The 15,223-nt window shown below is 50.8% G+C and overlaps 1 protein-coding gene and 1 long non-coding RNA gene across 2 annotated transcripts in view; one reads left to right on the forward strand and one right to left on the reverse strand.

Annotated features, from left to right (window-relative positions):
- ITPR3 (inositol 1,4,5-trisphosphate receptor type 3) overlaps positions 1 to 15,223 on the forward strand; it is a 94,768-nt gene that overhangs the window by 24,063 nt on the left and 55,482 nt on the right. The window contains exons 3-4 of the mRNA XM_075910583.2: positions 8,758 to 8,879; positions 14,414 to 14,500. Of these exons, the coding sequence (XP_075766698.1) occupies positions 8,758 to 8,879; positions 14,414 to 14,500 (209 nt within the window). The remainder of the gene's footprint in view (positions 1 to 8,757; positions 8,880 to 14,413; positions 14,501 to 15,223) is intronic.
- LOC142820915 (uncharacterized) lies at positions 8,873 to 14,882 on the reverse strand. Its single transcript, XR_012897932.2, has 4 exons — positions 14,549 to 14,882; positions 12,361 to 12,540; positions 9,945 to 10,042; positions 8,873 to 9,356 (listed from the first exon to the last, which is right to left on the reverse strand). It is a non-coding gene; the product is annotated as an uncharacterized LOC142820915 (long non-coding RNA).

Genomic DNA, 15,223 nt, shown 5'->3' on the forward strand with positions numbered 1-15,223 from the left:
CATCTGAAGCAGGCTCTCCACTGACCAGAATGCATGAACTCGAAGTGACACCAGATCCTGCCAGCACAACAGAGGCAAAACCAGCCAATGTATCCCACTGCTACAATGATCAATGCCCACAACTATATGAGTGAAACTAGACCATCACTCTGCTCTTGAAAGAACTCACACAGGAAAGACAAAACCACGATATTATCTGTGGGAGAAAACTTTTCACAAAGCGATCACTCTGTGTCTGACCTTTCAGCCATCCTCAGAGGAAACCTGCACAACACGTTCAAAATATAAGCCTGGAAGCCTAAACTCATAACTTTGCTAAGTGCTGAACATCATGATCTGAATGAAGACATGGGATTTATGGCTTATTACAACAATCTGTAACCTATTCCCTCCTCCACTTTTTGTCCTGTGACTGCAGGGGTGGTAACAGGCCTCTTCATCTTGGCAGATCTTTGAGAATATGTACTTGCTACTTACGTTTAACTATCTGTTTGATCTTGTATTTAGCTGTGGTACTTTCCCAGACTTAAAGAACTCTGTGTAGCTCAAAAGCTCATTTCTTTCACCCTCAGAAGTTGGTCCAATAAGTTATATTACCTCTCCTATCTTGCCTCTCTCATGTCCTGGGGCCAGATATGGCTACATCAATGCTATATACAAATACAATCAGTGTAAACATTCTGTCCAGGTCTTGGTAAATTGTGCGCCCCTGTGATCCACTGCTAACCCCTGAGGCTGCAAAAGGGCAGTATTGGGATGGCCCTAAGCCCTGAGCCAAGTGAATGTGAGGAAGGTGTAAACACCCCTCCCCCATAATACACCTCCTTGTGCATTAATCGTGCTTAGAGCATGCACCTCGTGCACTTGGTGCTGTGCAAAATATTAAAGGAAGCAGCAGTCGCTAGCCAAGGAGCTTCTGTTTTAATTTGATTAGCTGGTGTAATCCAGATGCAGAATGCACCAGATCTCAACAGCATGATGTACCCTGCAAGTGTAACCCACAAACCTCCTGAGTGGGGTTCAGTGTCCCATGGAGTGGTACTGAGAGCACTTACTGAGAGAAAGAATGAGCATCCTCTATAGCCTTAGCTGAGAGCCAGCTGGCTTTTAGCTCAGGCTGTAGAGGCTCATGCACTAAGCTGCTGAGATCCCATGTTTGGTTCTGCCTGTTGGCACTACACAAGCAGTGCACATATGAAGCAATATCACAGGATGCCAGGGGAAAGCATTTTTTTGTCGCTTCAGGTTATATTCTTGATAGTGATTATTGTTGTTGTTTGTGTGTCTTTTATGCTGGCTCCAGTAATTTCCAGTGCTGTTAAGCACACAGCAATGTGCGAGAAATCTTCTTTCAAATCATAGCTGTTTGCTTGAGCAATATTACAGCAGTGAGTTCCACAGCTCTCATTACATGTTGCATTTGGGAGTTTCTCCTTGTATCGAGTTGAGCTAGAAATGGATGGGCATTGTTTTCTGCTGCAGCAGCTGCCATTCTGTGTGTTGGGGTTCACTGAGCGTGATCTAGGACACACACACTTTCTCTCTGTGCTCTCACATGCAAAATACTCTTGTCCTCATTTTAGTTTCCCTTGCTTTGGGCCAAAGTAAAAGCGAGAGGTTTCTGTAGGTACAGAAAGATGCATCATGGGGTCAAAAGCTCCTGCACTTGTGGTAGAAATGCTCCCCCTCCTCCCTTGTATCCTGTGACTCTGGTGGGCTTTCGATGTGCAAGAGACCTCGTAAGTGTGTGACTCTGCTTTGCCATCCTTAGGCTGCATGAGAACAAAAACCAAAAAGCTTTATATGGCTCTAGGGAACCATCCCACAGTCCTGATGTCAGTGGTACTCTTGCCTTTGCCTGGGATAAAAGCAGCCTAAGGCAATCGTGGTAAAACCTGTGCTAGCAGTAAGGAGTCATGGGTCCATCTCATAACAGCCAGGTAGAGATGGGTATGCCTCAAAACCCTGGATCCAAACTTTTCCAGACTTTGAAGGTTCAGATCTGGCTCAGCTCCCCTCTGCTCCGCAGTGAATCAGCCCTTAGGAGAGCAGCGATCCCTTTCGGGCTGTTGTAAATGCATTTTTTCTGAAGGAGGAGGGAAAAAACTCCAAACAATGATCCTGATTGTGTGTTACTCTGTTGTCACTCTTGGGCAAGGAACAGGAGGCAGCTTATGGTGACTGTAAGCCTTCTTTGCATTCTGGGGCTATGCAGGCCCCTGCCTGGCGTAAGGCTATGTCTACACAGCAGCCTTATTTCAGAATAATGTCAGTTATTCTGAAATAACATAGTCCACGTCCACACTACAGGCAGTTATTTCGACATAATGGCAAAATACTGTCAAGCTGGAGGACTGCTTACTTGGACTTCTGTAACCCTCATTATATGTGGAGTGAGGGAAGTTGGAGGAAGAGTGCTCTTTCTTGGACTTTCTGCTGTGTGGACAGCGCCAAAAACCAAAACAAGCTATTTCGACTTAAGCTACGCAATTGACGGAGCTCAGGTTGTGTAGCTTATTTCAGCTTTAGCCCTGCTGTGTAGACATGCCCCATGTTAGAATAGCCTCTGGGCTGCTCTAACTCAGTGGTTCTCAATCAGGAATATGTATATCCTTGGGGATGCACAGAGGTCTTCCAAGGGCTACATCAACTCATCTAGAGATTTACCAAGTTTTCATAGAATCCTAGAATCCCAGGGCTGGAAGAGACCTCAGGAGGTCCAGCCCCCTGCCCAAGGCAGGACCAATCCCAATAGGCTGCATAAAAAGCACTAGTAAAGCCAGCACAAACTAAAATTTCATACAGCCAGTGACTTGTTTATACTGTACTCTGAAATGTAAGCACACTACAGGCAGACCAGCAGACCAGGGAGACGCGGAGCAAAGCCGCGGAGGACCCGGGCGGTGGGACCGCGGTGCGTCTCGGTCTGCCGCCCGCGTCTCCCTGGTCTGCTGGGGCGAGGGGGGAGCGCAGCTAGTGCGCCCCCCCCCCCCAGCAGACCAGGCTTTTCTCCGGACGCCTGTGGTAGAGCAGCTGGGGCGCTGCCGGTTGGTCCCGCAGCGCTGCTCTGGGTGCTACTGGACCAACCTAGCAGCACCCCAGCTGCTCTGCCCCAGGCGTCCCCAAGTCAGCCGCTGCTGAAACTGACCAGCGCTGACTACAGGAAGCCCGAGGCAGAGATGCTCTGCCCCGGACTTCCTGGAATCAGCCGCTGATCAGTTTCAGCAGCAGCTGACTTGGGGACACCTGGGGTTCTTAAGTTGAATCTGTATGTAGGTCGGAACTGGCGTCCAGATTCAGCCTGTTGAAACTGATCAGCGGCTGATTCCAGGAAGCCCAGGGCAGAGCAACTCTGCCTCGGGCTTCCTGTAGTCAGCCGCCGGTCAGTTCCAGCAGCGGCTTACGCCAGTTCCGACTTACATACAGATTCAACTTAAGAACAAACCTACAGTCCCTATCTTGTACGTAATCCGGTGACTGCCTGTATTTAAATTCCGATTGATTTATTTGATAATTACATGGCAAAAATGAGCAAGTCAGCTGTTTTTCAGCAAGAATGTGACGGGGACACTTTTGTATTTTTATGTCTGATTTTGGAAGCAAGCCATTTTTAAGTGAGATGAAAAGTGGGGGAGGCCGCAAGACAAATCGACCTCCTGAAAGGGACACAGTAGCCTGGAAAGGTCGAGAACCTCTGTTCCAAATTAGGCCCTGCATCCCATGGGCCCCAGGAAGTGGAGAGTAGCCATGAACTGTACACTAAACAGAAGATCTCTACTGCTGCGATCGATCTTCTGGAGTTTGATTTAGCAAGACTAGTTACGACTCACTAAATCAAACTCAGAGGGTGCACCCGCCAGCGCCCGGCATTTGCTCCTGTTGGCCTCCCACTGTGGGGATGCCGCCAAGCTTGGCTTAATTCTGGCTGACTCTAGCAACGTATTCTACATACGTGCATTCCAGCCATGTGCCGATCCAATCCCTTTGTCGAGGTGCTAGTCTGGATTACAACCCTTACGCCAAACGGGTGCAAAAGCCCCTTTCTGCTACCAGAGCTGTTTATAGGGGCTGTTGTGCAAGTGAGAATTGGGCTGGATGATTTGAAAAATACCTTGGGAGTCTGTCCTTCTATTTGTCCTGAGGCTAGAAAGGCAGAGTTCAGCAATGTAGTGCCTGGGCTGGCCAGGACAACTCATCCTTCTGAAAGAAACTTGGCACATCCTGTTCCCTTACTTTATTGTGGTTCCCTCCGTCTCTCCACTCCCCGGGCTCTTCTGAGAGGCCGCATAGTCCCCCACCATTGAGGCATGTTGAGAGAAATCAAACCAAGCATTTCACGCTGCCACGGTGTTGGGCAGATGACTGTGTGTGTTTAATTTTATTTCTTTAATGGACTTTTGTGGGGGTGTATAACAGACAGCATAATTGCAGCGTGTGAGTGCACAGAACAAGGACAGGCGGGGTGCAATTCTGCCCTGTGCTGAGTGCTGCCTCCCAGGTGTTGTGCACGCTCAAGCATCTTGCAGGAGCTCAGCACCTTGCTGGATCGGCAAGGCCTGAAACACGTCAGTAATGTATTCGTGCTTGTGCTCAGCCTTCGGACTGGAGGATTCTGGTTTCTACCCCTCAAGGGATTTCTCCCGTGTTTAAATTCAGTTCAGTTTAACCCCTGCCATGGCCTATTTGAGAGCACACATGTGCTGCTCTGGGTTTGCTTTAAGGACTGCAGGGGAGAGCAAGGGTGAAACTAACAATGCTGGCTAAGAGCTTCTTCCCCCGGCCTACCACCATTAACTCTTCACTCCCAAGGGCTGGTGGGTGGAACAGATGTTAGATCCCAAGGCTGGAGGTCAAACTCTAGGCTGCAAATCCTGCCTTTGCTACAGGTTTTCTGCATGGCTGCGGGGTAGTTACTGAATCTCTGTGCTTTGGTTTCCTTGTCTGCAAAAAGGGGATGATACTAAGATGGGCATGAGATGCCATATTCAATAGAGCTGGGTGGGAAACACAGCTCTTGACCTGGGAATATTTTCAAGAGTTTTGCTCTTTTCAAATCAGGATGGAAAGTTGTCATCTCAAATAGTCACAAACAGAAAACAAAAATTGATCTGTTCATTTGGGTCGTTCCCATTTTGACTTTTTCTTTCTTTTTTAAATTTTTTTTTTTTTTTTAGTCTAATGAGGTTAAAATTTCAACCAAAACCACATTTTGCACTGGAAAATGGGCGTGTTTTTTTTTTTGCCGGCTTGGGAAGCGTTCACAGTTTGGCGAATGGGTTTGGTCTCGGTGAATCTGCATTTTTCGACAAAATCATTTTGACAAAAAAAATCCTGCCTAGCTGTCATGTTCGGGTCTAGATTGAAAATCCACTGAGGTTTAGGAGTGGTTTGGATGTAGGGCTTTGATTTGGATCCATCTCTTAATAGCTGCACTTTCTCAGGGCCTACCTCACAGGGTTCCTTTGCAGCCTAATTCACAAATGAATGAATGTACTCTGAAATCCTTGGATAAAGGCTGCTGCAGGCTAACAGAGTGCTCCTGAGTAACCCTTTTATAACCACTGCATTGTGGGAGAATATGGGAAAACACCAATGCAATGCCAGGTCCACATAGGAAGCAACAGCACAGTTCTCTGATTTGGACTCAGATTTCCTAGCCATCTCCCTTTGGCCTTGTCTACACTAATTAGAAGCTCTCCACTGCTGCGATCGATCTTCTGGAGTTTGATTTAGCGAAACTAGTTAAGACTCGCTAAATTGATCTCAGAGGGCACTCCAGCCAGCACCCGGTACTCCTGCGTTTGCTCCCGTTGGCCTCCCACTGTGGGGACGTCGCCAAGCTCAGCTTAATTCCAGCTGATTCTAGTTACGTATTCTACATAGCTGGAGTTACGTACTTTAAGCCGAGCTGCTTGGTCTAGAGTAGACCTGGCCTTAGTGGTATTTAGAACCAGTCTTAAACCTACTATGAGGGCAGAATGAGAGCCACCCTGGAGTGATACATCACAAGGGTTCCTGGGCATGGGATATGCCGTTAGCAAACAGATCTGTGAAATGAGACATGAAACCTGGCTTCCCTCCAGAGGCCCAGTCCCAGTGAGAACTGTTTGTTACTCCCTGGTAAATCAATACCTGCTCGCCAGCAACTCGGATGGGCGCCAACAATGGGAAATGATTTTCTTCTTATGTCTGAACTTTCTGGGCTATTTCAGGAGCAATTAACAACTCGGAGGCTTGTGATCTCTTCCTCCTCCAGCCCTTTCCTCTCCCAAACCAGCTTCTGATCCCGTTCAAAAATGCAGCCTCAGGGTTTTTTTTTTTTTTTTTTTTTACAGTGGGTACAACCTCACATCTCAAATCACGAAGTAGAGTGTCTGGATCACTGCCCGTTGATGGTCCTCCTTGCCCCTTTCCTCACTAAATCCTCTCTCCAGGGAACAGCAGAGTGGGCATGGGCAGACTTGGGGCAATCTGGGAGGCTGTAATGGATCCATCTGCTGCAGAAGATACGTAATGCCAGATCACTAACACAAGTGCTTTGGCTGCCGGAACACAGGCGTCTAACCGATGGGCCTACAGAGCATTTCCATAGGTACTGGTAGCAATAGTAAGTCTGTTATCCCCTCTGTGAGTATTCACTAGAGGACGACATTACACTTACCCGGCTTTGTCACTCTGACAGCCTGTGTCAGGATAGCCTTTGGAAATGTTTGAATTGGTGTTTTACCATCTGAATGCTCAGTCACTCAGAATCCCGGGAGATTTCATCGCGAACTCAGAGAGCAGTTGAATTGATTGTCTTCCCTGTTGTTTTTTCTAGCGCGATTCCCAGTTTCACTTGTACTTTATTCCAGATACAACAGAGGGGAAGAACCCCATTGGTCTGAACATTTCACACATGGTTTTCATTAATATTCTAGGGGCCGCCCCTCAAACGCTGTGAGCTGAAGTCTGTTGTCTGTTTCATCAAGATAAATCTGGCGCGACTCCATGTAATTGGAGTTACCCTGGACAGCTCTGCCGTAAACAACATCACAACCTTCTCTTTGGTGTGTGACTGAGCTCGGCATGTGTGCAGACCGTGTGTTGGCATAGCTAGAAAAGGTAGCAACAGTGTGCAGACAGCTATTCTTGTGCACAGTGATCTGTTTGAGGCAAGTGTCACAGTTTTAGGGTAACTGGACCTGGATTCCCCTTTATGGTCCAGCAAGGGCATCCGCTTAAAGGTTTCTATCTCTCAGCTGTCACCGCTTTTGGGCAGAGACCTGCGTCTCCCTCCCTCTTTGCCTACGCTGACATCCTAAGCAAGCCAGACTGGCTAAAAGGCCAGGGTCTGCACTTGGCTTTCTCTGCAGAGGTCATGGCCGGGATGTTGCCTGCAGTTATAAATGACCACACAGCTCTTGCTAAGCAAGCACCTTTATTCTTAAGGTGGAAGCAGCACCAAGAAAACCGTTTTTACAAACAATAAAAGCAGCAGCATGCCTGCTAACCAGTTTGGCAAAGGCCACCCCAGCTCCAACCTCAGACTCTGTTTGGTGTCAGTCTTTCAAACCCCACAGCTGCATTTCCCCTGTGGATACAGATTCATAACGGTCTCAGATTCAGAACCAGGCAAAGCAATTTAGCCATTTCTTTATACCAGGGGTGGGCAAAAACATGGCAACGGTTTGCCAGGCGAAGCCCCGGCGGGCTTTGCCTGGCAGACCAGATCTAGCCTATGGGCTGGTATTTGCTGACCCTGCTTTATAAAGTTTGGAACTTTACCTGATTCTGGAGACAAGCTCCATCAGCAGATAGTGACTCTGCCGGTTCATGCATCCAACAAAGTGGTTTTTACCCACAAAAGTTTGTGAGTCTAAGGTGCCAGAGGGCTCCTTGTTGTTTTTGAAAATATGGACTCACACGGCCACCCTCTGAGACCTGTCCTTGGCATAGACAGGCTTTGTGCATAACCAGCGTTGGGAAATTTGCATTCACTTCCCCTGAGGTATTTCCCAGGGAATCCACTGGACGGTGATTGTCCCAAAAGTCCCTTTGCACATGTTCAGTATATTCCTTTGGACTCCTCACATTGCAGCTCCTCCCTAGAGGGGCTTTGCAGCTCTGGCCCACATCAGTACAAAAACTTTGCCTTTTAACGCCAAGAAATTCCAAAGAGAAGCTTAATTCAGCCAGCTCTCCCCAAGGAAATGCAGGAAATTGCCGTATCTGTCACAGCATGTACTTGGACTATCACTGCAGACAGGCCCGCCGACATGTCGGGGAGGGAATGGGGGCAGGCGGTTCTGAGTGTGTGTGTGTGTGGGGGGGGGGGGTCTGCTCAGCTCCACCCCTTCTGCCTGAGGCCCCACCCCTCCTAGGAGCATGGAGTGCCCCTCCCCCCATCTTGCCCAAGGGCCCATGGTGGCTGTGGCTGAAAGTCTTACCAGTTTGTGTGGTCGTTCCTGATGAAAGCAAATAGAAAGGAAAGTCAGGGAGCAGGTTAAACCACTGAGTCCTCTCTACTTATCCCATGGGACACTGGGGCCCAGACCCTCAGCTGGCATGAGGGTGTGGCCCGAGGTCTCAGAAATGGCATGGAGTACCCCCAAACTGCTGTAACGTCAGGCCTTCACTCAGCAGCCGTCCTGAAGTGGGGACGGTCTCCCTGCAGGGTTTGAGCGTGGCGGTTTCCCTGGGAGACAGGCCACTGACTGAATTGGGCATGCCCTTAAAAGTGATGCACTGTAACCCTTTGGCTTTCTGTCCTCCTAGACTGTCTCTTCAAAGTGTGCCCCATGAACCGCTACTCCGCCCAGAAGCAATATTGGAAGGCCAAGCAAACCAAGCAGGACAAGGACAAGATTGCCGACGTGGTGCTCCTGCAGAAACTCCAGGTAAGGAGAACTGGGCCAGCAAGTGCTGGCCAAACTCCAAGCAACAATCTTTGCGGTAGGTGGGGAAGTTGTTAGAGGTACCAGTTGAGGATTTGCTAACATTTCTGCCACCTCATGACCTGCCAGGCTGTCTGTGCCAGGCTCCGTGGAGAGCAGAGCTTTCTCTTGGCAGCCTCTGCAGCTGTGGGCCTGCATCTCTCCACACTTGTACCTGTTCCTGTCTAGCAATTTTCCACTGCCTCCATCCATCCTGCTGGGGCTGACAGACTTACTTTTGGGAGGTTGGAGGGTGGCAAATCTGCAGCAGGTCAGAGACATCATCCTGTTCAGGATCCTTGCAACTGGACTTGTCAGCTTCACTTCTCTGGGCCTTCTTGCATCTCTGCATTTCACTTCTCTGGCCTGGCTCCCCTTTAAGTCCATGACAAAACCAGCATTGACTCAGCAGGCGGAAGATGGGGTGACAAGACAGCAAAGCTGGAGAGCGTAAGAAAGAAGAGAAATAAAATGACTGGGTGTCTTTATGGGATGGATGACAAAACTCTGCAAGAGGGATGGGCTGAACCGTTGAGAGAACCTGATGGCATCAGGTCCATTTAGTGCAGTCCATAGCTGACGGAGGCTGCCCTTGAAATGTAGCAGTTCTGTACATAAGGTTGCCCCATAGTATTAGGATAAAAAAAGCCGGGAAAATACGGCAGATAGGACTGATCCAAACTCACCGATTTCAGACTGCCGTTGACTTTGGATAAGGCCCGTACTAAATGTTGCCCATTGTCTTAGAGGACTGTGTCAGTTTGGAAGGGCGATTAAAAGATTTAAGGGCAGAAGGGACCGCTGTGATCGTCTGGTCCCGCGGTGTCCAACCTACCAGCCACTAGCCACATGCGGCTATTTGTCCGGTTGAGTGTGGCTAGTTGGTTCACAGAATTATTTACATTTTCAGAATAATGTGGCAAGTTCACGACAGAACTGGTTGGACACCACAGGTCCAGATGGACCTGCTCTTTCACACAGGCCAGAGAATTTCATCTTGTTACCCCCGTATTGAACCCGGAATCTTACCCTCCAGAAAGGCATCCATTCTTGATCTGAAGATCTCTAGAGATGATCACCATCTTCTGCTCGGAGCATTACATTGGGCATAGATGCCGTCTCTGTTCCTGTGTAGGTTAGAAAACAATGTCTAATGTCAACCAATGTGCTTACTGTTAATGGAAGCAAATTAGCAACTGAATATAGTGAGAGCAGTGGCAGAATGTGGGTGTGGGAGGGCGAAATGTTTCCGATTTGAGTCCTGTTCTCATTATTTTTAAAAAAGTGCACAGCTTCTTGCGCCTCTCCCTCTGTCTTCTCAACACAACACGTGTGTGTGTGTGTGTGTGTGTGTGTGTGTGTGTGTGTGTGCGCACATGTGTATGTATTGTAGGAATGTGTTCACTTTTATTTCTAATCCAATATGGAGCCCCTGTACCAGGAAGGAGTTTTACATAGGGTTTGCAGGTGTCCAGCATTCACCCGGACAGTCCGGTATTTCGCCTCCTGTCCGGTAAAAAAAATTCAGAAAATACCGAACACCTAAGATGTCTAGTAATTTCTGATTAATTTGCCCCGACCAGGAGGCGAAAATGCCTGGCACCTCTACAAACACTCAGCACTCAGCCTCCCCCTCCCCAAGCCCTCCTGACCCCCAACACTCCCAGCCTCAGCCCCCATGCTTACCTGGTTCCGCAAGGCTGCCAGCACAAAATGGCTGCCGGCAAAAAGACCAAGGGGAAGCAATGACTCCTCTGGGTCCTAGTCATAGAATCATAGAATCATAGAATAATAGGACTGGAAGGGACCTCGAGAGGTCATCGAGTCCAGCCCCCCGCCCTCAAGGCAGGATCAAGCTCCGTCTACACCATCCCTGACAGATGTCTATCTAACCTGTTCTTAAATATCTCCAGAGAGGGAGATTCCACCACCTCCCTTGGCAATTTATTCCAATATTTGACCACCCTGACAGTTAGGAATTTTTTCCTAATGTCCAATCTAAACCTCCCCTGCTGCACTTTAAGCCCACTTTAAGCCCTGCTGCACTTTAGTGCTCATCCTCTTCCCTGCACTCACACTTAAAGGGGACATGCTGTTTTAATTTAAAAAAATTTTTTTTTGCTCAACAACTCCCCCCCCCCCCCATTTTTTCTTCTTCAAATTTTTTTCCTGGTGTTTTTTTTTGGGGGGGGCGGGGGGGGCAGGTGTTTGGTATTTTTGTTTCAACCATCTGGCAACCCTAGTTTTACACAATGTACTAACCACACTCAGGGGACTGTCAGCCATGCCAAGACCCTGGGCAAGGTGTGTGGGAGGGGCTGGATCCCTGCTCCTAGAAAGGGCTGGGCCAGGAACAGGGAGCCCTCAGTGCCTCGTGGAATGCACGACACTGCCCCCCCCCCCCCCCCCAGTTCTTAGTGCTACCTGGAGCGTGCAAAGCGGTGCTCTGGTGGTGGCTTAAAGAGCCCAGGACTCCAGGTACCACCACAGTAGAAGTGGCCAGGAGCCAGGGGCCCTTTTGAATTGCCAGGTCCCAGGTCAACTGCCTTCTTTGCCCGCCCTCCATTGGCAGGTCTGACCATATGAGGTCCAAGTTGAAGCCCCCTGTAGACACCAGGATGGGGCTGACCTTCAAGGCTGTATTTATCCAAGTTCCTAGCTAGGTTTAAGCCATCTTTCAACCAGAGGAAATAATTTCCTGAAATAGTAGCAGCCCAGAAATAAAGAACGGAAATCAGGCCTGGCGTTTTGTCTGCAGCAGACTGAAAAGTGCTTAGTTTAATTGCCTTTGTGCTGCTCTTCATGGTGGCTTTTGAGGAATGGAATATTTAATACACGTCTCACTTCGCCAGTAGCAGCTGGAGACGTGAAGCAGAGACAGGTGCTAGGCAAGATTTCCCTTCCACAGCACAGCCCCCCCCCCCCAGTTCTGCCCTGTTATTCCAATCCCATGGCAGATGTTCCTCCGTGCAGACTTGTCACGTCCCTACTGATCCTCCCCAGGGCCACTGCAGCCTTTCAGTGTAGACGCTTTTGCCTATTGGCACAGGTAATCCATCTCCCCAAGAGGTGGTAGCTAGGGTAGCAGAAGAATTCCTAGTAGTGCCTACACAGTGTAACTAAGCCTACCTGTGCGTGCACGCACGCATACGTGTCACACCCAGATCAACGTCATTAAACTGGCCTAATTATCTAGCATTCACCAGTCTTCAGGGGAGATGGCGGTTTTGTGACATGGACAAATACTTTGTAAGCAACCAGTTGGGGGCCTCACACTCCTTTTCCTTATGGGAGCTCTTTGCATTGGAGATTCACTGGGTCTGGGGGACCAGACTTGGTGGAGGCTTTGGAAGTTGGATTTAGCTCCACAAAGAGCTGCAGACAGCCATCTCTCACGTGCAGTGCTGGGTGCAGGGAGTCGTACTTTCCCCTCCTGCTTGCATACCTGGACGCATTTCAGTGGGTCACTGTTTTCCAAGCCGCCTGCAAATCCCCGGGGTGGGCAGGGTGCAGCCATCTTCTTCTTCTCCTTATGGTTCCTTTCGGCAACCCTGGTGTGATGTGCCCAAGCCGTATTCCAAGTCTGTTCCAAGCCGGGCCTGCTCAGGCTCCCTCTCGCCCGCTGCTGGAGCGGAAACAGAGGCCGATGTTTAGCTGCAGATGCCGAGGGATTAGGGAGTAATTACAGAAAAGTGGCGGCAATGCTTTAAAGAGCTTTTAATTGGCAGCGAAGCGGCAGCCTGCAAGCGGCAGCGTCTGCCAAGGCAGATTTGCAGTGGTGGCCCTGCCTGCTTGGGCAGTTTTAAGCGTTCGCTTGTAAGGGACTGACTCATGGATAATTGTTTTAAACTGTTTTTAAAGCGGCTGACTCATTTTCCAGCCCTGGATCTTCTGCCTGTGCCGTTCGCAGCAGCTTGGGGCGGCTTTTCCTCTCCCCCCAGCTTCTTTCTGGCCCTTTGCCCAGGAGCACACTGCTGGGAGCCACCCTCTCAGCAACATGAATTTCCCCCCTCTCCTGGCTGACTGGGGGAGAAGGTGAAGCCCCCGTGGGCTGACGGCGCTGTGCAGTCTGGGCTAGGGATGAAGTTGCAAGAATTCAATTTTGCTTGTCTTGAGACCCATGAACCACACACAAAATCACCCAGTCGCAGTCCCCGGCTCACCAGAACTAGAGCACGCAGGGCTGGCTTTGGTACCATCCCCTGTAAGCTGCACCGGGCTGGCTGGTTTGAGAGCCTGGCATTGAATCCAGGAGAGAGCATTGCTGCTGCAGTCGGACCCCTTTATTCCCCATACAAATACGCCCGTCAGGAGAATTCATCCCTCGCTCCGTATTTTCAACTGCAGCAACCACGCGGAGGCAAGGCGAGCGTGTGGGGTTTGGGTGGGAGAGGCTGGTTGGCACCTTCCAAAGTATCTCAGAGCAGGCTTCCTCCCAGCTTCCTGGTCATCACGTGGCCATCTCTTTCGCCAGCTGGTGAGGCAGGATGTGCGGCCGCCTCTGTGAGTCTCCTGCCTCTGCTTTTGGAGGGGAGCTGGCCCTAATAGCTCCTAGAGACGTCACGGACCTCGGGGTCTGCCAGCACCAGCAGGCCTTCAAGTGGAGGCAGCTTGGCCAGCATTGGGCTAAGGCACAAGCTCCCTTGTTTTCTCCTTCCCTGTAAGACCTGGGGCCAGGCTGTCCAGAAGTGTTTTCCAAGGCCCCCTCTGATTTGGGGTGCATTGGTTTCTGGGTTTCCAGTTGGAGTCTGTGGCCAGGTCTCCCGGGTAGCAGGGTGGCCTAGTGGTTAGATTCCAGTGTTAGCTAGAGGCCCAGGGTGTAGGCCCCTGCCTCTGAGGCCCTGGACCTAGGAATTCTGGCCTCTTACCAACATTTGGTTCTTCAGTTTGGGGCATGGCCCCTGGAGTCCCAATTTCCCCTTCCTCAGTGAGGATTCCTTCTGGTTCTCCCCCCCTTTGCACCTGGGGGAGGGGTTGGAGGCTTACATGCGCCTGTGGCTGACCCAGTAGACAGCTCTGGCTCAGGTCCTGCAAACAGCAGAACCAGGTCCCGTCTCTTTGCTGGTTAGTCCCTCAGGGTATGTCTACACTACCCCGCTAGTTCGAACTAGCGGGGTAATGTATGCATACCGCACTTGCTAATGAAGCCCGGGATTTGAATTTCCCGGGCTTCATTAGCATAAGCGGGGAGCCGCCATTTTTAAATCCCCGCTGCTTCGAACCCCGTGCAGCGCGGCTACACGGGGCTCGAACTAGGTAGTTCGAACTAGGGTGCCTATTCCGAACTACCGGTACACCTCGTTTCACCCAGACCCCAAAGCAGCCCAGATCACAGGCCGCTTTATAGGACGCAGCCCCCAGCCTGTGCCCGTGGAGGGGGATTCAGAAGTGGGTCCCAAGGCAGCCCTTCGCCTAGGAAGCTGCCCTTGTCACCTCCTGCTCCGTCCCCTCCCGCCCGGCCGTGACTCACTGCGCCCCGCTCTGTGTTTTGCGGACAGCATGCGGCACAGATGGAGCAGAAGCAGAACGACACGGAGAACAAGAAGGTGCACGGAGACGTGGTGAAGTACGGCAGTGTTATCCAGGTAGGGGCATGTGCTCTCCCCTCCCCTTGGCGCGGGGCTGTGGCTCACATCACGTCCTGCTAGCTCCTGACGGGACGTCCAGCGATAGGGCCTGCAGCCGCCGAGTTGCTTCCTGGTTGCTTCTCCCGGGAACTCCAGTTTTCATTTCAGTCAGCGCAGCTGGACAAAAAATGTCGGGTGTGTCAGGGAAACAGCCGTGGCTGGCTCGGAGATACCCCCTAGCAGGGGGAGGGCCCCAGAACCCGGCTCCAGCCGGGAACTACGCTGCAATTTTATAGCCCTACAGCCCGAGTCAGCTGCAGGGCGGGCGCTATTGCCGCGTAAGCGCAGGTGTGAGAGCAGAGGGGTCTCCAGGGGCACGACGAGGGGAAGCAGCTGGGCTCTGTCCCAGACCAGGCAAGCATCTGAGCAGTTAAGCATCGGTGTCCGGACACAATCCTCCCCTGGCGCGTAGCTAAAGCTCAGTCCATTCCCAGCCAGAGTCCGGACAGATTCCTGCCTGTTGGGGGGGTGAGTGGCTGGTGTGAATTGCTAAGCCGCCGCAGGCTTGGAGAGGGCTGCGGGTGAGCAGGTGGGCTGCTAGAGTAAATTCTCCCCCATCGCTGGGCCCAGCTGAAGGGGCAGTGGGCACAGTGTCCTGTCGGACGCAGCAGCCTGATCCACGCGGCTGGCACGGGGGGTGTTAGTGACACAGTGGCCAAGGCTGCCAAAGGACCATGGGAT

Source organism: Pelodiscus sinensis, chromosome 27 (genome assembly GCF_052426305.1).
Source record: "Pelodiscus sinensis isolate ZL-2025 chromosome 27, ASM5242630v1, whole genome shotgun sequence".
Classification (NCBI taxonomy): Eukaryota; Metazoa; Chordata; order Testudines; family Trionychidae; genus Pelodiscus; species Pelodiscus sinensis.